Source organism: Dendropsophus ebraccatus, chromosome 15 (assembly GCF_027789765.1).
Source record: "Dendropsophus ebraccatus isolate aDenEbr1 chromosome 15, aDenEbr1.pat, whole genome shotgun sequence".
NCBI classification, from domain to species: Eukaryota; Metazoa; Chordata; class Amphibia; order Anura; family Hylidae; genus Dendropsophus; species Dendropsophus ebraccatus.
The window spans coordinates 30,335,996-30,358,404 of NC_091468.1; the positions used below are offsets into that span (position 1 = coordinate 30,335,996).

At 43.0% G+C, this 22,409-nt stretch overlaps 1 protein-coding gene across 5 annotated transcripts in view; it reads left to right on the forward strand.

Moving 5' to 3' along the window:
- The window catches only part of TBCE (tubulin folding cofactor E), a 130,604-nt gene that overhangs the window by 57,959 nt on the left and 50,236 nt on the right, over positions 1–22,409 (forward strand). For all 5 annotated transcript variants that reach the window (XM_069954459.1, XM_069954458.1, XM_069954461.1 and 2 more), the window contains exons 5-8: positions 576–664; positions 2,771–2,870; positions 13,196–13,298; positions 16,177–16,253. In XM_069954459.1, the coding sequence (XP_069810560.1) occupies positions 576–664; positions 2,771–2,870; positions 13,196–13,298; positions 16,177–16,253 (369 nt within the window). The remainder of the gene's footprint in view (positions 1–575; positions 665–2,770; positions 2,871–13,195; positions 13,299–16,176; positions 16,254–22,409) is intronic.

The following is a 22,409-nucleotide window of genomic DNA, read 5'->3' on the forward strand; positions in this document are numbered from 1 at the left end:
CAGGGAAATGTGCTGCAGGAACGAATATGTATGGACTGTTTTTACTATATTGTATTGAGTCGAAACACATTGTGGAGAATAAATTCTTTATTTTTATTGCTATTTTGCACGTTGGAAGTTTGCTGAGACGCATGAATATGACACTTCTGTACGTTTTTCTCTTGTTCTGCACCTGCGCTGTTTGAGCTGTGGAGTTAGTTTTTTCAGCTTGTCTGGCCCTGAGTGGAGCATCTTTCTGCTACATTTCCTGTACACTGACTGCCTTCGGTGGTGGAGGTCACCAGAAGCCGCCCCATATCCTTCTCTTGTTTTACAGTTCTTTATGAACGCAGATGACCTAGGAAACATGGGACTTCCTGTTTTGAAAAAAAAAAAAAAGTCTAAACACAGGAAATTCTGTGTTTCCTATGATAAAAAAAGAAACCTGTTTTATATCACATCTAGTTTTGATTTAGATTTTGTAAGTTAAAATGACAGTGACACTAATAAAAAAAAAACTAAAACATTAAATTATTCACAGTAAAAATGTAGATTACTTTGTTACTAAAATCCTTATTTCTTTCATTATCTTTCAGCCAATTCAACACATTGTTTGACATTTCTGTACGAGAATGCTTAGTGAGGGAATCCGGTCAAAAAGGAGAGATATACAGTTCTTGTCCCAGTATCCTTTTTATTTCTGATTTTTAAAGAGTTTACAAAACTAAAATGTTTAAAGCGACTCTGTACCCACTTTGTGACCACCCCCCCCCAACTACTACTACCACCTTGTAGCTGATGTGAAGTCCTTTCTTCTGGTATGTTTATCAACGCTGGTTGTGCTTTCCTGAGGCCGAAAATCATACTTTAGTTGAGCTGTAGCCGCGTCAGAGGCGTGGCCTACATCGGACGTGCCCTAGGACAGCACTGCCTATGTGTGGTGTCCCGCCCTCTGTCCGCCCGCACAGTGTTAGCTGTAAGTGCGCATGCGCCACCTCCTAAACCCCCCCCCCCCCCCGACACTGCTGCAATGACGTAGCCATCACTCCCCCCCCCCCCCACATAGCATGGTGCCGGAATTAGCTCCAGGCTATTCAGAGAAGGCCAACCGTGTGACTGCGCCTGGGCGGGAACGGTGTGCAACAACGCATGTCCAAAGAAGAGGACAAGCTGACTCCGGCAGCGGGCGGCACCATGGTATGCGGGGGGGGGGGGTGACAGGCAGGAGAGGCTGGGAAGGGCTGTGTGCGTCACTACCACTGGGATGGGACGACGCTGAGAGGACACACCACAGAGGCGGCGCAGACCCGGCTACATCATTGCAGCGGCGCTGGGGGGGGTCAGGAGGTGGCGCATGTGCACTTACAGCTAACACTGTGCGGGCGGAACTGGAGGCAGGGGAAGACTGAGACCAACACCACACAGGCGGTGCTGGCCTAGAATACGATCGCTCTAGGCCACGCCTCTTTGTCACGGCTACAGCTCAACTAAAGTATGATTTTTGGCCTCAGGAAAGCACAACCAGCGTTGATAAACATTCCAGCACAAAGGACTTCCCATCAGCTACTAGAAATTATAAGTAGTTGGGGGGGGGGGGTCACAAAGTGGGTACAGAGTTGCTTTAAGTCTGCTCTGACATTCTTTACTTTCAGGATTTTCATTTTAGTTTAGTTTTGTTTACACTACAATAACAGCAATGTTGCACAGTGCCACAAGTGAGGCTGGGTTCACACTGCGTTTTTTGCAGTACATTTAACGGATCCATTTTAAATAGTTACTTTAACATACACAAAAACGTGATCAAAGAAAAATGTATTTTTCAAAAACTTTTTTTTTTTAAATATAGTTTTATTACTCAGAATATACCATTATACATAAGAAAAAGTCAGGTATTAATAATCTTAAAAAAATCTAATAAAAGATACGATTGTTGTCATCGGCTCATTTTTATCTTTGCTATACAGAGTAATGATCTGCCAAATAGGCCTGGTTTGGCAGATTTTCTTAGGGTGCCTTTACACAGAGAGATTTATCTGACAGATTTTTGAAGCCAAAGCCAGGAACATACTATAAACAGAACAGGTCATAAAGGAAAGACTGAGATTTCTCCTGTTTTCAAATCCATTTCTGGCTTTGGCTTCAAAAATCTGTCAGATAAATCTCTCAGTGTAAAGATAGCCTTAGGCTCTGTTCACACGGAGCAAAACTGACGGAATCCTGCCAGCCTCCGTGTCGTAATGACAAGTCTATGGGAGGCTCATGCGCCTTCTCACATGTCCATTCTTCAGTGCGGAGAGAGGAGGCACCCGAGCCTCCCATAGACTGTCATTATGACACTGAGGCTGGCGGGATTCTCTGCCGTGGAATTCCACCAGTTTTGCTCTGTGTGAACGGAGTCTTAGTCTTCTTTTTACAGGCTTTGCTGTTAGCCCTTTAGTAATTCACTCCAACTCAAAAGCCAGTGTCAGATCATTACCTTAATCCACCTGTTTTCTAAACGTAGGCCCACACCCTAATATTAAATTTTTTTTATTTTTTTTTATGGAGACCTTTATTTGTTAAATTTTATTTTCCCCCAATGTTAAACAGCTGTATATTAAATCTGATGGCATGGGCACAGCACCGGTAACATTTTAACATTTCCTGGAGATGATGTGTGATTGACCACCCTGTGTCGGGGCCTACATTACAATAGATATCGATCAAAGAAGAAATAAACAAATCTTTTGGATGTCTCTCACTGTTGAATCTTTTGTTATGTTACCTTATTATCCTTAAAGTTACTGATTAGATATTTCTACCTTAAATTTATCAAAAAATCTACTGTCTTCCTGGGGAAATGTGGCAGACATTGCCCTTCAGCTTGAGAAACTGACTACTCTTGACCTGAGGTATGAAAAAATTGTATTATAATCTGATACAAAGCTCCTATCTGTATAGAATAAAATGCCAGAAACTGGGTGCCCCCCTTTACCCTTTTACCACAGAAAGTCATTAAGAAATCACAGGCTTATACAGCTGCCTTCTAAATTCAAATGGTGCATTTTCACATAAACAGCAGTTGTTTTTTCTTGTTTTGGCAATCGGTAGCATTTAATCTTCGTAATCGTAAGGATTGCAATGTCATACGTGTTAGTAAGTCTTCTAACATTTTATTAGGTATGCACCATGGCTACTATGATGCAGCTCAATTAGGATCAATAGAGCCGCATCATAGAGGGCCTAGTTTACCCCCACCCGCTGGGGTCGGGCTGGCCCTCCTTCAGTGCTTCACTCCTGACTGGTTCCCGTGAATAGAACAGCGCTGTACATGGGATCCGGGCTGTGGTTTGAATAAAGGAACGCAACACCAGCTTCCTTACGCCAAAGCCAATTTTTGCAGAAATCAATAGTACAGGCGATTTTAAGAAACTTTGTAATTGGGTTTATTAGCCAAAAAATGCATTTTTATCATGAAAAAGCAGTTTGAAGCTCTCCCCCCTGTCTTCATTGTTGTCTATGGAGGAGAGAAGATGAGGCTCCAAAACAGGACAACAAAGAGTTAATTTAACCCTTTAACGACATGGGGCGTAAATATACGCCCCCGCAGGGTGGGCTTTAACGCAAATGGACGTACGTTTACGCCCGATATTTCCCCAATTGCTGTGCGTACTCACACAGCGATCGGGGAAGATGGCCTACTATAATCGCTGCTATATGCTGATCAGTACAGATCAATACAGCTGCTATATGCTGATCAATACAGATCATATAGCAGCTAATTTCAGCTTTCCGGGTTATCGGTGACCCGGAAAGCAATGGCGATTGGTGCTGTCCGAGACAGCACCAATTGCCATTAGTAGCCCCCATAAGATGGCGCCAATTCCACCCCCACGATCGCCGTGATAGGCCGGCCAGTACCGGCCGGCCCATCACGGCGATCAAACTGTAAAAAAAAACTGTGTCCCCGGGTTCTGCACCCCTCAGCTAGGTAGCTGAGGGGTGCAGAACAGGTGTGTGTAGTGTAGGTGCACTATACTCACTTGATCCCGGCGTCCAGAGCGAAGATCTTTGCGTCGGGTTCCGTCGGGTCCGCGTCGTCTAACTTTAAAAATCTTCGGAAATCCTCGGCTCTTCGGGCTTCGGAAGTCTTCATCAGCTTCACTCTACTGCCCCCTAGCTGCTGATCAGTGTATATTATACACTGATCAGTGGCTTTGGGTTAAAAAGAGTTGTTGTTTTTTTTCCCCCCCAATTTTTTTTTCTTTTTATGTACCCTAATGCCGCTGAGTGCTGATCAGCATCGCACATAAGTGCGCCGCTGATCAGCAACTCCTCCTTTTTGGCGTAGGGGCGTTTTCCCCCCTATATCCTACTGCCACTGTCTGCTGATAAGTGCGGCATTTATCAGCAACTCCTTTCTTGGCGTAGGGATATTTTTTCTTACTGTCAAAAAAAACTTAAAAAACACTACATTACACCACACTACATGAAATAAAGTTTTACACTACACCACTACACATTTACATACCCCAAATACCAATCCCTATATAAAAATGGCCCCCAGGGTGTTTTCGGTGGCGACCGCATACGCTATTATTGCCTCCGACACCGAAACAGCCAGTGAGGATGAATGGGGGGATCCTTTTTTTCCTCCAATCATCCTCATCATCCAGTGACGTGTCTGGGGGTAGCATAGCGTATACTGCCCCCAGACACGTCTTTTCTTCCAGTAGCTTCTCAATAAGAGATGACGGTATGGCGTGAAATTCTACAAACTTTGTAAGAGTACCTCAGGGTACACTTACAGATTTAGGGTATGTGCACCCTGCGGAATGGCGAAGGATAACCCTTTGTGCATTCCGCAGCTGGCACCCACTAGCGGACTGATGCAGGAGTGCGTCTTCAACCCTGTCATAGACTCCATTCTATGCACGTGCAGATTACGATGTCCATCCAAAGAATGAACACGTTTATTCTTTGGACGGAGGGCGGAATCCGCCCGTGCATAGAATGGAGTCTGACACAAGCAGAGACGCGCACCTGCTTCAGTCCACCGGCGGGTGCCAGCTGCGGAATGCACAAAGGGTTAGCCTTCGCCATTCCGCAGTGTGCACGTACCCTTAGAGTGTATGAAGGAAGGGACACCCGAATCCAGCCCCCAGATGACCCCCATCCTCGGAGTTAGTGGGAAGATCGTTTGGGAACTGATCTTCCCACTGCTGGATAAAGGTTACCACCTGTACGGGGATAACTTTTATACCAGCACCCCCTCTTCCGGTCCCTCGCTGCCCGAGCTACTGTAGCTTGCGGCACAATCCGAAAATATCAGAAGCAGTAATAGAGCCCTAATATTTAGCAGCCATGGAGTGGACCCAGCGCTTCTGGATATGAAGGACCCCGTATCGCACCAGGGCAACATTTTCCAGCTGACGTCCCCCACACTGGAAAACAGGAGACCCCAGAAGAAGTCCAGAGTGTGGCGGGTAGGGGGATCCGGAGGGACACCATTTTCTAGTGTGACGCCTGTCCTGATCACCCCGGCCTCCTCATTAGGGATCGCTTCAAGGAGTACCACACGTCATTGGAGTTCTAAATTTTCTAAGTTCTGTCCCTTATTCCTATTTCAAGGGTCACGTTGATCCAGGGATTATTCTGATTGCCATTATGGAGTCAGGAAGGAATTTTTTCCCTGTGATGAGGCTACTGTCGTCTGTCTCACGAGGGTTTTTTGCCTTCCTCTGGATCAACACAGGTTGAATTTGATGGACACCTGTCCTTTTCAACCTTATAAACTAATAATTAGCATAATACCCCCAAATAAATTAAAATTGTCCCTTTTCCCCAGCTAAGTAGGTATGGCCGCCATTTCCATTAGAGGATGCCATGATGCAATTACAAAGCCTCTGTGCGGCCAGGGCAGTAGAAACCCCCCACAAGTAACCCCATTCTGGAAACTACACCCCATAAGCAATCTAACAAGGGGAGCAGCGGGGATATGGCCCCCTGGTGACGGGCACATTTACGCCATAAAAATAAAAAAAATAGTATTTTGTTGTTTTCAAGGCATATGTTCATGGCAGGCGCTCTGTCCTTTTGGTGGCTTGCCCTGTGCCCATATGGCACATTATGTCCACGTGGGGTATTTTCGTACTCTGGGGAAATTACCCTAAACGTTTTGCGCTCAATTTCTTTTATAACCCCTCGTGGAAATGGAAAAAAATCAAGGCTAGACCAACATTTAGTGTAAAAAATGTTTAATGTTTACACTAAATCATTGATCTTGTCTTGATTTTTTTCATTTTCACAAAGGGTTAAAAGATAAAAAAAAGACAACGTGTAGAGCAATTTCCCCTGAGTACAGAAATACCCCACATGTGGACATAAAGCACCATGTGGCTGCAGGGTAAGCCTCCAAAGGGAAGGAGCGCCATTTGGCTTTTGGAAGCTGGATTTGGCTGGAATGGATTTCGAGGGCCTTGTTGCATTTGAAAGGCCTCTGTGTTGCCAACACAGTTGAAGCCCCCCACAAGTGAAAAAATGAAATTTTTCACTTTCACGTCACATTGTTCCACATTTGTGCCCGTCACCAGTGGGGCCCATATGCTCACTGCACCCCTTGTTAGATTCCTTGAGGGGTGTAGTTTCCAGAATGGGGTCACTTGTGGGGGGTTCCCAGTGTTTTGGCAGCACGAGAGCTTTGTAAATGCGACATGGCCCTTGAAATCCATTCCAGTGAAATTCAGCTTCTAAAGGTCAATTAGCGCTCCTTCCCTTTTGAGGCTCGTCCTGCACCCACTTGGCACTTTATGTCCACATGTGGGGTACTTCTGTACTCGGGAGAAACTGCGCTACATGTTTGGTGTTTTTTTTTTCTTTTATCCCCTTGTAAAAATGAAAACTGAAGGCTAGAACAACGTTTTAGTGTAAAAAATAAAATTTTTCTTTTTTTACGTCACATTGTTCTGAAAATCTGTGACGCACCTGTGGGGTCCAGATGCTCTCCGCACCCCTTGTTACATTCCTTGAGGGTGTAGTTTTTTAAATGGTGTTTCTTTAGGGGTGTTTTTTATGTTTTGGCACCCCAGAGCCTCTGCCAACCTGAAGTTGTTCAGTGAAAAATGGCCAAATATAACGGAGGCATTAAAATTCACTAGGTGCTCCTTTGTACCTGAGGCTTGTGGTTGTGTCAAATAGCGCATTAGGGCCACATATGGGGTATTTCTATAAACTGCAGAAACGGGGCAATCAATATTGGGGTGCATTTCTCTGGTAATAGGTTTATAATTATGAAAAATATTGGATTACAATAAAAATCTGCACAGAAAATTAAAATTTTTAAATTTCTTACACACTTAGCTTTTATTTCTGTGACTCCTTTAAAGGGTTAAAAAAACTTTCTGGATGTGCTTTTGCAGAGTTTCGGGGGTGCAGTTTCTGAAATGGGGTGCTTTGTGGGGCTTTCTAACATACAGTGCCCTCAAATACACTTAAAACCTGAACAGGTCCCTAAAAATATCTGATTTTGAAATTTTAATGAAAATTTGAAAAATTACTGCTAATGTTTTAAGCTTTCTATTGTCTAAAAAAAAATGAAACGTAGTTAAATAAATGCTGCCAACATAAAGTAGACATATAAGCAGAAAGGTTTCAAAGTTGGAAAAATGCATTTTTTCACGTTATTTTGTTTTTTTTTCATAAACATTCGTTATAAGTATCGACTCTAATTTACCAGAAATGTAAAGTACCATATGTCACGAGAAAACATTCTCAGAATCAGCCAGATAGGTAAAAGCATCCCGAAGTTATTAATGAATAAAGTGACATAGGTCATATTCATAAAATTTGTCTCTGTCCTTAAGGCCATTTCAGGCTCTTTCCTTAAGGGATTAAAGCTACATCACCAGGCTCTCTCCTCTGATGTCACCACTGACCTCTGTGACCTCTAAATAGAGCTTTCAGGGCTCTCTGTTGTGTAATCCTTTGTTCTTTGCTGCCAAATAATCTCACTCGTTTCTCCTCCCCCCTCCCCTCTCCATAGCACAGACAGGACCCGTCTGATTTGAGATTTCCTGATTCTGAGCAGTGGATGACAGAAAGAAGAGGAGGGGGGGACCTGGGAAAAGTCTTTTTAAATGCAGATAATGGCATATTTGCCTAATAAACCCAATTACAAAGTTTCTTAAAATTGCCTGGACTATTTAACGACCGTGACTAACCTCTTAAGGAAACAAACAACTCAAAACTAAATTAGTGCCTTTACAGATCGGGGATACCCGGCTATTCCAAACTTGGTATTACACCCACAAAGGGCCAGCAGCCCAAACAAACCGGGATAACCCCGACGAACTTATAAAACGTAACTTTTATTATAGTATATAATGAAAAAATAATCAAGTGAGAATGTGAGTTAAAAACACTACTCCACAGTCAACAAATGTGTATATATATAGGTCCACTACCAGTGATACTAGTTAGTGTCTGTGTTAGCTGCAGTCTAACAAGATCAATGTGACTGTGGTAGTGGAACTTTAAAATCTGATCACCGCCTCCACAACTAGTTTCACTCCTAAACGGAGCGTCTTCAGGTGTAGGGCTAGTGGCGGTGTCCCTGGCATCATTAGATCTTATATACCCTAATGTGTGATTGACCCAAACAAGGAGGCGTAATGAGAGCACCTATCATTGAGAGCGTATAATAGTCGTAGTAAAGAGGACTCCCCTTCACAATGATTGACACGCACAGGTACCACTCACCTGCATACACCGTTACGTACTACATAGTCAAAGTCCGCCCATAGTGAATGCTACTACGAATCATAGGGCAAATATAAGTCAGCCAATACAGCAGGTCTATACTTACATCCAATGACGCTCGCCCGCAAGATTAGGACGTCATCAACCGGAGCCCTGGACGCAGAATGGATGACCGGGCTGTCCGCGTCACTCGCACCTGCGCATCAGGACTAACTCCACAACAGAGATGAAGCGGAAGTCCGCGCCTGCGCAGAAGGCAGAGCTCAATGCCCAGTAAAACTCGCGCATGCGCGCGGACTTATAAAGAATATATAATCAGCTTACTAGCTCAAGATCCATTAAAAACTCGCGCATGCGCGCGGACTACAACATGCCACTAAAATACAATGGATCTAATCAAATAAAACATGTTCGACTGGTGCAACAGGTGCTTATGGAATAACAGCTTATGGCAAACAAAATAATAAACAGTGACTTATAATCAATATAGTACCATGCCACAAAAATAGATACACACTGATATAATTCAAAATGAACCTCCTCACAATTAATATATATTGGAGATCAAACACACATATACATAAAGCAAACTAATATATAAATGCCAGAGAAACAAAATCTCACATCAGTAAATAAGTGTAAACAAATCAATGCTATTATGATCATAAAAATGCGGCATAAGAGAAACCTTCATTAAGACCTTTTGGGCTCAGGCTCGCTAGACGAAAAATCCATCTCGCTTCTTCACGGAGAAGCTGTTTGTCTAAATTACCCTTACGGGGCCCCAGTGTCAACTGACATATGCCCCACATGCTAAGGTGATTATAGTCACCATTATGAAACGCATGAATGTGTCTAGATAATGGTGTATCCTGAGTGGTACGAATGGAGCTGAGATGCTTAGACAGCCGTCTTCTCAGCTCCTGGATGGTCTTCCCAATGTAAAGTTTTTTACAACCACATTCAATGGCATGGGTCAATCACACATTAGGGTATATAAGATCTAATGATGCCAGAGACACCGCCACTAGCCCTACACCTGAAGACGCTCCGTTTAGGAGTGAAACTAGTTGTGGAGGCGGTGATCAGATTTTAAAGTTCTACTACCACAGTCACATTGATCTTGTTAGACTGCAGCTAACACAGACACTAACTAGTATCACTGGTAGTGGACCTATATATATACATTTGTTGACAGTGGAGTAGTGTTTTTAACTCACATTCTCACTTGATTATTTTTTCATTATATACTATAATAAAAGTTACGTTTTATAAGTTAGTCGGGGTTATCCCGGTTTGTTTGGGCTGCTGGCCCTTTGTGGGTGTAATACTAACCTCTTAAGGACGGAGCAAATTTTCGTATTTTTGTGTTTTAATTTTTTCCTCCTTGTGTTTAAAAGGCCATAGCACTTGCATTTTTTCACCTAGAAACCAACATGAGCCCTTATTTTTTAAGCCTCTAATTGTACTTTGCAATGGCAGAGTTATTTTTTGCAGAAAATATGCTGCGGAACCAGAAAAAAATTATATGGGGGGTGGGGGGGTCGTTTTTACGCTGTTTGTCCTATGGAAACAATGACATGTTATATATGTTCCTCAAGTCGGTACGATTAAAACTATATGCAACTTGCATAACTTTTATATTATTTGATGGCTTTTGAAAAATAAAACCTTCTACAAATCCTTTGGTCTATGGGGCGGATTGAGCTGTCATTTTTTGCACCATGTGTTCTTTCTATCAGTACCTTGATTGCGTATATGCGACTTTTTGATCGCTTTTTATTACAATGTTTCTGGATTTTATGCGACAAAAAATGCACAATTTTTGCACTTTGGCGGGTATTTGCGCTTATGCAGTTTACTCTGCAAGATCAGGAATGTGATTAAAAATTAATAGTTCGTGTGATTGCGAACGCGGCGACACCAAACATGTTTGTTTGTTTATTTTTATTTATAAAATGGGAAAAGGGGGGTGATTCAGACTTTTATTAGGGGAGGGGGGTTTGTATTTATAAGAACACTTTTTTTTTTTTCACTTTCACATTAATTTAAAGTCCCCCTGGGGGACTTGTAATACAGCTACACTGATACGGCATATGTCCCTAAGAGGTTAAAACGAATGTATGGTACATCCGCTTTAACCCCTTTCCCCGACATACATTCTGAGTTTTAACCCCTTGTCTCAGCTGCCTTTTTTGGCCTTAATGATCAGGCGCTATTTTTCTTTTCTGTGTTTTTCTTTTTTCCACCCCGCCTTCTAAGAGCCATACAGCTTTTTTTTTTTCCACCTACAGGACTGGTTGGGGCATCATTCTTGGCCACAATCTCTAGTTTTCTAACTTTTTAAAATGTAAATCAGCAGGGGATGTTATGACATAATGCAGGAAGTCCCAGTCATCTGTGCTCACAGAGAAGGCAGTCATGTGACTGATGCACACATTGAGCCATGACACTCTGTACTGGCCTGGGACTTCCTGTGTTTAGTCTCTTATATGAACCAGCACAAGAATAAAAAGCATAAGAGTATAGCTTTGTTATAAAGCATGAGAACTAAAAAAAAATAAAAAATATATAACATGAAAAGCAAACTTGCTTTATATAACATCCCCTGCTGATTTACATTTTGAAAGTTAGAACACCCTCCATGGGACAGATCATCAGCAGGTTTGCTTTTAACTACCATCTCTACACTGATGACACCCAGCTACACACCTCCCCCATGACATCACCCTGGCATTCCTACAAATCACTAGTGACTGTCTATCCGCTCTCTCTAATATGGCCTCTCTATATCTCAAGCTTAATCTTTCTAAAACAGAAATTCTTGCATTCCCTCCTGCTAACCAACCTCGACCTTACATCTCACAGGCGTGACTCTAGTACTGAGTCTGTGGTACTAGCATCACACCTGTGCATCAAGCTCGATGTCTGGGGGATTATGCTTAACTCTGATCTATCTTTTATTCCCTATATTCAAGCTCTTGCATGCTCCTGTCACCTACAGTCTCAAAAAATTGCAACTTCCTATTTAATCAGTCTTCCTTTCTCTAAACTGTCAAGTCTGTCCTGAACGCAGCAGCCAAACTCATCTTCCTCTTCAGCCATTACACCGATGTCTCCCCTCGTGCCAGTGACTGCACTGGTTGCCCATTAAATTCAGAATTCAGTTCAAACTCCTCACCCATTAAGCTCTTCACAATTCTGCCCCTCCGGACATCTTCTCCCTCATTTCTATCTACCATCCTACTCTTGCTGTACGTTCTAATTATCTTAAGGCCCTATTACACTAAACGATTATTGGCCGATAATCGTCTAGTGTAATTGAAGACAACGATCAACCGATATCTGCTAATTGTTGCTGTTGTTTGTCTTTCAACTACATGACTACTACATGATGTTTCCCAAATGTCATTCTATCCCTGTCTCCCCCCGATGTACGTCAAAAAAAGGAGATACACTTCCTCCGAGTTAAAACGCACACACAAATACACAAATAAATACAAACACACACACACACACAAACAGGTATATATACACACACACAAATACACAAATAAATAAATTAATAAAATAAATAAGTAAATAAAAAAAATACACACATTTCATATCTCCCTTTTATAAATGATCCCCTATAAATGAGATATATATATTTGGTATCGCCGCGTCCGTAATGACACCGTCTCTTAACCCATTACATTAATTATCCCGTCTGATTAACGCAGCAAAAAAAAAAAAAAAAAAACTAATCAAATCAAAATAACAACTTTTTGTTAATCCCACCCCCTAAAAAAATATAGATAAAAGCTATCAAAATGTCACATGTACCCAAAAAGGTGTAAAACTAAAAACGTCAGCTTATGTTGCAAAAAAAAAACAAAAAAAAAACCCTTACATACCTGCATTGGCGAAAAAATAAAATTATTATTGATCTTACAATATGCTAGACACAAACAGTATTTTATAGTATAAATGCCATAAACTCTAACAAAAGCTATATAAAATTGATATCGTACCGACCTGGCAAATAACTATAACATGTCATATGTGACGTATAGTAAACAGCATACAAAAAAAAAATTTCTGTTTTTTATTCATACCACCTCATAAAAAATGTAATAAAAATGATTAAGGTTGCCACATGTCCCTCAGAATGGTACCCATGGAAACATCGTATTCACAAATATTTTAGCACCACAAGGCCTCTGTGACATGGTATAATGGCTAAAAAAAAAAAAAAAAAAAAAAAAAGGCCCCGTGATTCACCAGGTCTCTGTCTATGTCTGCGGCCTGTGGTTGAGTCGGGTGACGCACTGCGGCCACATATGGGGGATTTCTAGAAACATTGGAATAAGGGAAATAAATAGTGGGTGGTATTTCTCAGTTAGTATTTACTGTGTTAGAGGAAAAAAATTGATTAAAATAGAATATCTGCCAAAAAAATGAACTGTTTAAATTTCTACATCTTGGTTTCCTTTTATAGTGAGAATAAACTTTCACTTCCATCAAGTCCATCTGCGTTAGCAAGTTCTTTTACAAATTTGACAATTCTGTCCCTTAACCGGACCGGTGTAACATGGAATGAGGTAATCTTGTTTATAAAAGCATACATATTTCATAGGTCATGCTCTAAGTACCCAATATTCAATATTCCCTAAAATTAGCTTCCTAAGGCAGGGTTCACACTGCGTTTTCACCGTACGTTTAATGGATCCATTTTTTCTTAACGGACAAAAAAATAGTGTCAGCGTTTTTGTGTCCCTAAAAAAAAAAAAAAAAACTGATCCTGAAACTGATAGACATTTGAACAGAACTACTATTGTTTGCTATAGATAAGACAAGGTAACATCTTGTCTTGTGGAGAGCAGGTATATTGGCAGTAATTAGAGCAATGGAGTCTCCAGGATTGTGAGACATAAAAATTTACTACTGAGAACATCATGCCTGAGAGGGTTTTGGGGTGAAGGAGAAATGGCAGCACGTCCAAGGATGGAGAAGTGAGAAAAGGCTATTACAAAACTAGTATGAAGGTTTGTATTTTTGTAACTGCAATTGTAACTTTGTAAATCAACAATAGATGTGATATAAAACATCAGAGTTTACAATTTACATTATTTTTTTTAAGTTATCATGGAAAACATGGCACTTCCTTTTTTTTTTTTTAAATCCCCCCCCAAAAAAAGGTCTAAACACGGGAAGTCCTGTGTTGCCCAGGTCATGTACGCCCACAGAAAGGCCAGTCATTTATTTACGGACCCATTACATGATTTTTTAATCAGCGGTGTCAAAATGGTCTGTCTTTGCTGCGGGTTTGCGACGCCTCTTCCTCCTCTTTCCAATGAATGGGAATCCTGTCTGGGAGTGTTCCTAATAAAGATGAGGCTGGGGAGGAAGGAAAAAGAGGCTTCTCAGACCTGGGGCAAAGACACACCAGTTTGACACAGCACTTCAGATTAAAAGATAATTGCTCTAACCAAGGCACTAGGCACACTTTAAAAGACTTGACCGGTAAGGTTTTACTTTTATTAAACGAATGGTACTAGTGGGTTGATGGATACAGAGTTGCTTTAAGCCCTGACATTTTGTATTGGCCGGGACTTTATGTGCTTAGTTAGTTAAGTACAATGACAGCAACACACTTAGGGGTTTTCAAAATTGTGAGATCAAAAGTGTCCTTTTTACAATGCGCTGCGGCTGGATCCTCAGCTAATCCTTAAGTTCAGGTCTCCATGGATACGGAGATGCAATGAGAACATAATGAACGCAACATCACTAGTCCAATGGATCCTTATTCATGGAGACCAAAACTTCTAGATTAGAGGAGCATTGCTGATCATCTGCAGCGTACGTTGTGACAGGTCCCCTTTATGCTTAACAATGTGCTTAACCTTGTGAAATAAGGTTCATCTATCATATCTAAAATTCAGCCATATTAAAGGACGAGTGCCATGAAAAACTTTTTTTCCCAGTAATTGAAGCACATTACAAAGTGATATAACTCTGTAATATGCTCTAATCACCTATCTGCCTCCCTTCACTGTCTTTTCCCCCCTCCACTCCCCACCAGGAAGTATAAGAAACTCACACAGACCTAATTACTGTCGTCACCATCACCAAGCTCTTCTCTCAGCTCCTTCTCCTGTTACAGCAGCCCCCCCCCCTGCCTTGTCAGGTGACTCGGCTTACTCAGCTCCCATTGGCTGAACAATTGCAAGCCATCACTTGGACTGGGGAGGGGGAGGCTGGTGTAACAGGACCTAGAGCAGCCCTCCTGCTGACTCACTAGAAGGAGCTGCCTGGTGACGGTGACAGCAGTCATTAGGTCTGTGTGAGTTAGGACACTTCCTGGTGGGGGGTGGAAGGGGGAAAAGACAGGGAAGGGATAGGTGATTGAAGCATATTACAGAGTTATATAACTTTGTAATGTGCTTCAATTACTGGGAAAAAGTTTTTCATGGCACTTGTCCTTTAATTCTTCTGGGCCAGTATGTATTGTGATTGGGTTCTGCAGATCTGATGCAGATGTAGAGTACAGCCCTATGTTGTGGATTTTCTGCTTATGTTGCGCAAAGAATGTCTATGCAGAAAATCTGCAATATTACAGTAGCTGGAAAGTGAGTGAGGCTTTCAAAATCTCAGCTAGACACTGCAATAAAAATCCACCCAAAATCTAAGCTCAAACTAACATGTAGTGGTGATTTTAAATCCAAAGCATGTCAGCTGTTTCATATCTGCTGCAGATTTATTGTTGGTTTTCCCTTTTGACTTAAAGGGAATCAATCAGCCCAATTGGGCTGATATGGTTCCCTGGAGCAATGTATAAAGCTCCTGCAGCAGCCGCGGCATGTACCAGCTGTGGCTGCAACAGGAGCTTTATACTGGGGAAAAATGACTTTTATTCCCCCGACAGGCACGTGACTGTCAGCGCGCTCCACGGGAATGATTGACAGGCACGGAGGTCCGTGACTGGCTTCTCTGCTTGTCAATCATCCCGCTGAGTGCGCTGACAGGCAGAGCGCTTTGACTAGACAGGGGCGGGAAGCTGCCCAGGTGACTACTTCCCTGCCCGTGTCTATCATGAGCCAGGGTAATAAAAGTCATTCTTCCCCGGTATAAAGCCCCTGCTGCAGCTGCGGCTGGTACGTGCCGCGGCCGCTGTAGGAGCTTTATACATCGCTCCAGGGAACCATATCAGCCTAGTTGGGCTGATTGGTTCCCTTTTAAAAGAGTACCTGTCATTAAAACAACAGAGGCATCAATATGTAGCATATTTTTAATTGACTAAATTAAAAGGAAAAAAAAAGGATCTTTCTATGAATATTTCTGTGAAATTCAAGGTCATTACATTGGTCATATTATTTTAGATCTGCAGCAGAACTTTGGCACTAAAATAAATAGCTTTTCATTATCTTAAGTGTTTTTATCTTGTAATTGCGGTGTCTCTTTGCTTCTTGTATCTAAAAGGTTTTACAGTGTGCTGTTATGTGGCCTGCACTTGAAGAGCTGCATCTGGCTTCGAACAACATCAGTGATTTAGAAAGGTAAAATATATACGTATTGTGGATATTTACAGGTATAGTGTAATCTTCTTAGTGTTGTTTTGAGGCAAAATTAATATTTAGTTTGTTCTCAATATTATATTGCATTAACTAGATTTGCATTTCCAGGAAAATACATATTGCTTGAAAAGAGCACCCCTTTAACAGTGACTTCCTTTTAAGAGAAACTTTAACCCTGGGTGCCATCCCTTTAAAAGCGACTTGGGTCCCGTCCCTTTAAGAGCGACTTGGGTCCCGTCCCTTTAACGTTTCAATATATTTTCATTATTAAAGTTTTTCACACAGATTTACATAACATATAGCAGTAAGAGTTGCCTCAACTGGTAGGCTTAATACAAAGTAACATCGCAGGTATAGAGCGCTGGAAGATACAGGGTAAAGATATGCAGAGAATGTTGTCATGAATACAAAAAGTAAGGCAAGCATACATATAATGCAAGTGAATGTGTTGACTAGGCGTTGGGTCCGCCAATATGAGATATAAGCGTGTAACCATAATGTGGCCAACTACGAGTAGCTGTAGGGGAAAATGCGATCATACGATGCTGAAAGAAATATCATTGCTCGTGTCTAAGCATCGTATAGATGGCTCTAGGGTAATAAAGGCAAAAGCAAAAACTAATATAAACAAGCATAACACAGTTGCTGAGATCAATGGGTGACATAGATGTATTATTAGTCATGCCACATGGAGGGCACAAAGTCCAGCCTATGCCAGGGGAACATGTGTGGAGGCTAAACAGGGTGAAGCTCCGGGACTCCTTCTATTCGAGAAGTTCAGTCAGGAAGAAGATTCCAGGTGCGGAGCAGTAACAGTCCTTCCTCTGGGTTGGTGATAACATGTTTCTTATTTCCATTGAATACCGTAAGGTGGGCAGTGTTGTTCTATTTATAAGGAATGTCGTTGATTCTCAAGATCTTGGTGAAATCTGCAAACTATTTGCGCCATCTCCGGGTGCTAGGGGAGAGATCCGAGTATACTGACTGACGCTGATTGGAATTCGCCTGGGAGAGTTGCCATCTGCCTAGTGGTCGCCATGAACATTGTCCTGGTTTGGAAGAAATTGACTCGGGCAATGACATCTCTTGGGGTGTGTTGCGGTAAACGTTCGGGTCTAGGGACTCTCCTCACCCAATCAATTACTAAGTCACGATTGGGAATGTTAGGCAGCACTTTTTTGATAAGTCGTTGGATATACACGGGCAAGTCAGGCAGTGGAATATCTTCGGAGACACCCCTGAATTTTAAGTTGTTGCGTCTATTATAGTCTGCAAAGTTCGTAGTTTGGTTTTTCAAGTATCTCGCCTCTTCCTCCAATTTCCTACATGCAGTGGCCATAGAATTGCATGATTCAGTCAGATCTCTTAATTTCAGTTCAGCTGTTGAGACTCTATCTTCCACCACTCTCACTGATGCTTGAATAGAAAGCACTATCCGATCCAAACCAGCTAAGAAGGAGGTGCGAAAGGAGGTTAGTATTTTCTCCAACAATGCGCTGGTTAAGGGTGCATCAGGCACCGACAGTGAGTCAAATTGGTCAGCAATAGTTATCCGTCCGGGTGTAGTCAGCACTAAGGAGGGGGGAGAGGTTAGCTCCATGTTAGGGATAGAGCTTAAGAGTGATTCATGTTATTAGTTGAGCTGCATGTCTTTACATTGAACACGGGTGCAGTCAGGGCCGTTTCTAGCTTTTGTGCTGCCTGAGGCGGAAATTAAAATGGCGCCCCCCAAAAAAAAATCCTAGAATCAATTGTTTGTCAACTATTCCCATATGAATACGGCAGCTATCAGTAAACACACCTCAGCTGCTGCAGAACCTCATAAGACTCTTACTTTATAAAGAACCAGGCATAATTTTTAAGCTGAAATTGTTGTACTACAAGGGATAATGGTAAAAGTTAACACAGAATTAAAGATTGAGACTCCCTGGAACCCATGGGTGACTATTTTGGGAGCAGAGTTGGAACTGGAGGGTACAGGCAGAAGGGAAAAAACATGCCTACATAAAAGATTATTTGTAGCTAGATTGCTTATAGTTAAAAACTGGTTGGCAGTAGAAGCCCCCGAGTTAAAGGCATGGGAGGAAATGGTTAAAGTATACAATAAGTATGAAGAATATTATTACAAATATTGAGATACCCTTGCCTGGAAGAGGGGGGGGGGAGATTAGAGGGATCAGAATGTATATTTTTATTTATAATAACATTGCTGTAAAGTAAGAGTTGGCAAAATAAAATTTAAATAAAAAACAAGAAAGAAAAAAAAGAACCAGGCCTAATTTTTAAGCTGAAATTGTTGTACCAGCGCAGAGAGGCTGAGGGCTGGATCCAGACAAGCTGTGCGCTTCACTACTAACTAGTCTGCACAGCATGGCAGCTCCACACTATTTAACAGTGTAGTGTAATATATGGCAGTATAGTGTTGTATAGGGTATATATTGCAGCACATGTAGATGCATATGTACACTGTAGTATATTAATGGAGGGGGTGGTAAATAGTAGCACATGTGGATATATATGTACACTGGGGGCGATGATAGACACATAGATAGATAGATATGAGGTAGGTAGATAGATAGATAGATAGATAGATAGGAGATAGATGATAGATAGATAGGAGATAGATAATAGATAGACAGATTAATAGATACATAGATAGATAGTAGATAGACAGATTAATAGATAGATAGTGGATAGATAGGAGATAGATAGATAGTGGATAGATAGATAATAGATAGATAGTGGATAGATAATGGATAGATAGATAGATAGATAGATAGATAGATAGATAGATGAGATAGAGAGAACAAAAGAGGTGATAGAGATATTAATACAGACAGACAGTGAGGACAAGTATTCTTACTCAAAAGCCAGGGGTAGACATGGAGGGAGACAGAGGATCCTGCTGCCCAGGGAGGGTGAAGAGGAGGAGGGAGGAGGCACACAGGCCATGCAGAGGTCACAGGTCCTCCACCACAGGGACGCACGGCCTGTGAATATTAACCTTACAGCTGCCTCACACATACAGACTTCCCAGCACAGTTTATCAGGCCGTGTGGCAGCAGCAGGGTAACCTCATCTCCTTCTCCTTCACCTACACTGGGACACAGGCCTGACAGTGACAGGAGGAGAAAGCAGCCCCCCTCCCCCTACTCACACAACGCGACTCCTCTGTCCACTGCTCTCTTCCCCTGAACTGTAAGCCGGCACTCGCAGGGTTAAGACCCCTCTCCCAGGCCAAGTGACAACAGCGCCATACAGCAGACAGGTAAAGATCAGACCCGGGGTTTGATCCTGGCTGTGAGTGCCGACTTACAGTACAGGGCAAGAGAGCAGTGAACTGAAGCGTCGGGTCTTGTATGAGTGGGCATAAACTGCATGTGCCGCTGTGTTAATCTCACGAGCAGGGGGCCGGGGCTGCTGTTATTTTAGTGAAGTTAAACTTCACTAAAATGACAGTGGCAGAGAAGATTCTGCCGCCCCCTGCAGGATGACAGGAGCTGCCGCCTGAGGCGGAAGCCTCAGTCTGCCTCATGGCAGAAACGGGTCTGGGTGCAGTAAGGCGAAGATTGCTTGTTTCAGCAATGTTAACCATTGCAGGCTTCAGCACAGGGCTCTGTAGGGGAGCTGATGCTGCGAGGAGAGAGGCAGAGGGCAATGCAGGCTCGCAGATAGGAGTTGGCAGGCTGCCATCATCATCGGGATTGTCATCCCACGGAGGAATCTGAAAAGGGCTCATAGTGTCAGGAGGGGTAGTGCTCCGGTCTCCGGTACCGGGGAGAACAGCTGAGTCCTGTCCGATTGCTGCACTAGCGGGCCGGGAGAGTGCCAGAGAGGAGATGCGGCTCATACTCACTGAGAGCTGCGGGCCGGCCCCATCTTGCTCCGCCGGTCCGGCCACTTTAGATATTTTCCACAGCCTGCAAGGAGGAGCCCGCTTCCAGGACATAAGGACGGTGGCGGGGAAGGATCCAGAGGAAAGATATCTCTGGCAGGAGGATAGTTTTAGCGGGCAATAATCGCTGGTATTAGATTGCTGGCAGGAGCTCCGGAGAGACGCGACATGGGTCCCGTCCCTTTAAGGGCGACTTGGGTCCCTTTAAGAGCGACTTGGATCCTTTTAAGAGCGACCTGGGTCCCTTAAAGGGACTCAGGTCGCTCTTAAAGGGACCCAGGTCGCTCTAGCAACATGTGGTCCCTTTAAGAGCGACCTGGGTCCCTTTTAAGAGCGCCTCTGCTACTTTTATAATGGTAAAGATCATTGCTCGGTTACCATGACAATCTTACTCATGTCAGTGAGACAAAATCGTTAAGGACCTTCCATAGATTACATCTTTTATTGGCCAATAGTGGACGTGACTGTTGTGTGGATGTTGTGATACATTGCCTGACAAGACCTTAGAGTTCCTATTGGCTGCTATATTTCAGCTATTTGCATATGTGCTGTGATTGGCTGTTAGCGTTTAGAGTGTGGCCATTATTTCCAATGGGCCATTATTTTCTATGGGAAATTAGAGGTCTTTAAACGTAAATCTCTCAAAAACGAAAAATCCCATCAAAACTAAAAATAGCACACCTCACACCATCGAGGGCTTCGAAACGCAGTTTGAATGGAGTCTGTGCGCAAAGCGGTTCGGGCTGTATTCCGCGCAGAAAAATAGCTGGAAGAAGAAGAATACGGATTACAATATAGTGCTTTTCAAGCACTATAATAACAAGTTCCAAGTGAATTCCTTGAGGGAATGGATAGTTATGATGGGTTTCAGCACACAGCATATTATTTTGTGACAGGAGTTTAAGAGCATTGCTTTGGTTTAAGAGCTCCCTATACTGGGTGGAAGCGCGAGTGGAGGAGGGGCTGCATAGCGGGGTCTACAGCCCTGTACTCTGACCCAGGAAGTCTCTCCCACCTTCCAAATCATAGCAGACAGGGGCGTAACTAGAAATGGCTGGGCCCCATAGCAAACTTTTAATTGCCCCCCCTCAACCGACCACTACACCGTCAACACACCCAGCTCTACACAGGGTCTGTACTACATATAAATTACAGTGCAAATATATTTAGTGACTCACAGGGGACGTCTTCTGTGATCGGAGTTTTTCCCTTTTCATCTTCTTCTCCATCTGTCCTAGGCCATTATGAGAACTTCTCCGAGCCACGAATCCACAGAATCTGCCAGACAGACATATTAGGCTCCTCACTCTGGCACCATCCTCATCTCTATACACACTGCACATCTGTTTTGGCCCCTTTAAGCCCTCTTTCAGTGGGTAGCCCTGGCTCCTTATAGATAGTCCCTTGTTCAGTCTTCCACATAGATGGCCCTGTGTGCATCTACTATAGTAGAGAGCCCCTCTTTGTTTATAGTAGATGACAACCTCTGTGCATCCCCTATACCAGGGGTAGGGAACCTCGGCTCTCCAGCTGTTGCAAAACTACAACTCCCATCATGTGTAGACAGTCAAAGCTAAAGCTGTAGTTTTTAAACAGCTGGAGAGCCAAGGTTCCCTATCCCTGCCCTGTAGTATATGGCCCCCTCTGTGTAGTCCCCTTATAGATGACCCCTCTGTTTAGTCCACTAAAATAAATACCCCCCCCCCCTGCGCATGCCCTATTATATACATCCCGTAGTGTAGTTCCCTTTATAGATGCCTGCTCTGTGACGTCCTCCTTATAGATTGCCCCCTGTGTTGTTCCCCTTACAAATGGCCCCCAGTGTTGTCCCTCCCCATATATATAGCCCCCAGTGTTTTCCCTCCCCCATATATATAGCCCCAAGTGTTGTCCCTCCCCCATATATATATATATAGCCCCCCATATATATATATATATATATATATATATATATATATATATATATAGCCCCAAGTGTTGTGCCTCCCCATATATATATAGCCCCCAGTGTTGCCTCCCCCATATATGCAGCCCCCAGTGTTGAGCCTCCCCCATATATATTGCCCCCAGTGCTGTGCCTCCCCCATATATATTGCCCCTAGTGCTGTGCCTCCCCTATATATATATAGCCCCCAGTGCTGTGCCTCCCCCATATATATAGCCCCCAGTGCTGTGCCTCCCCATATGTATACAGCCCCCAGTATTGTGCATCCCCCATATATATAGCCCGCAGTGCTGTGCCT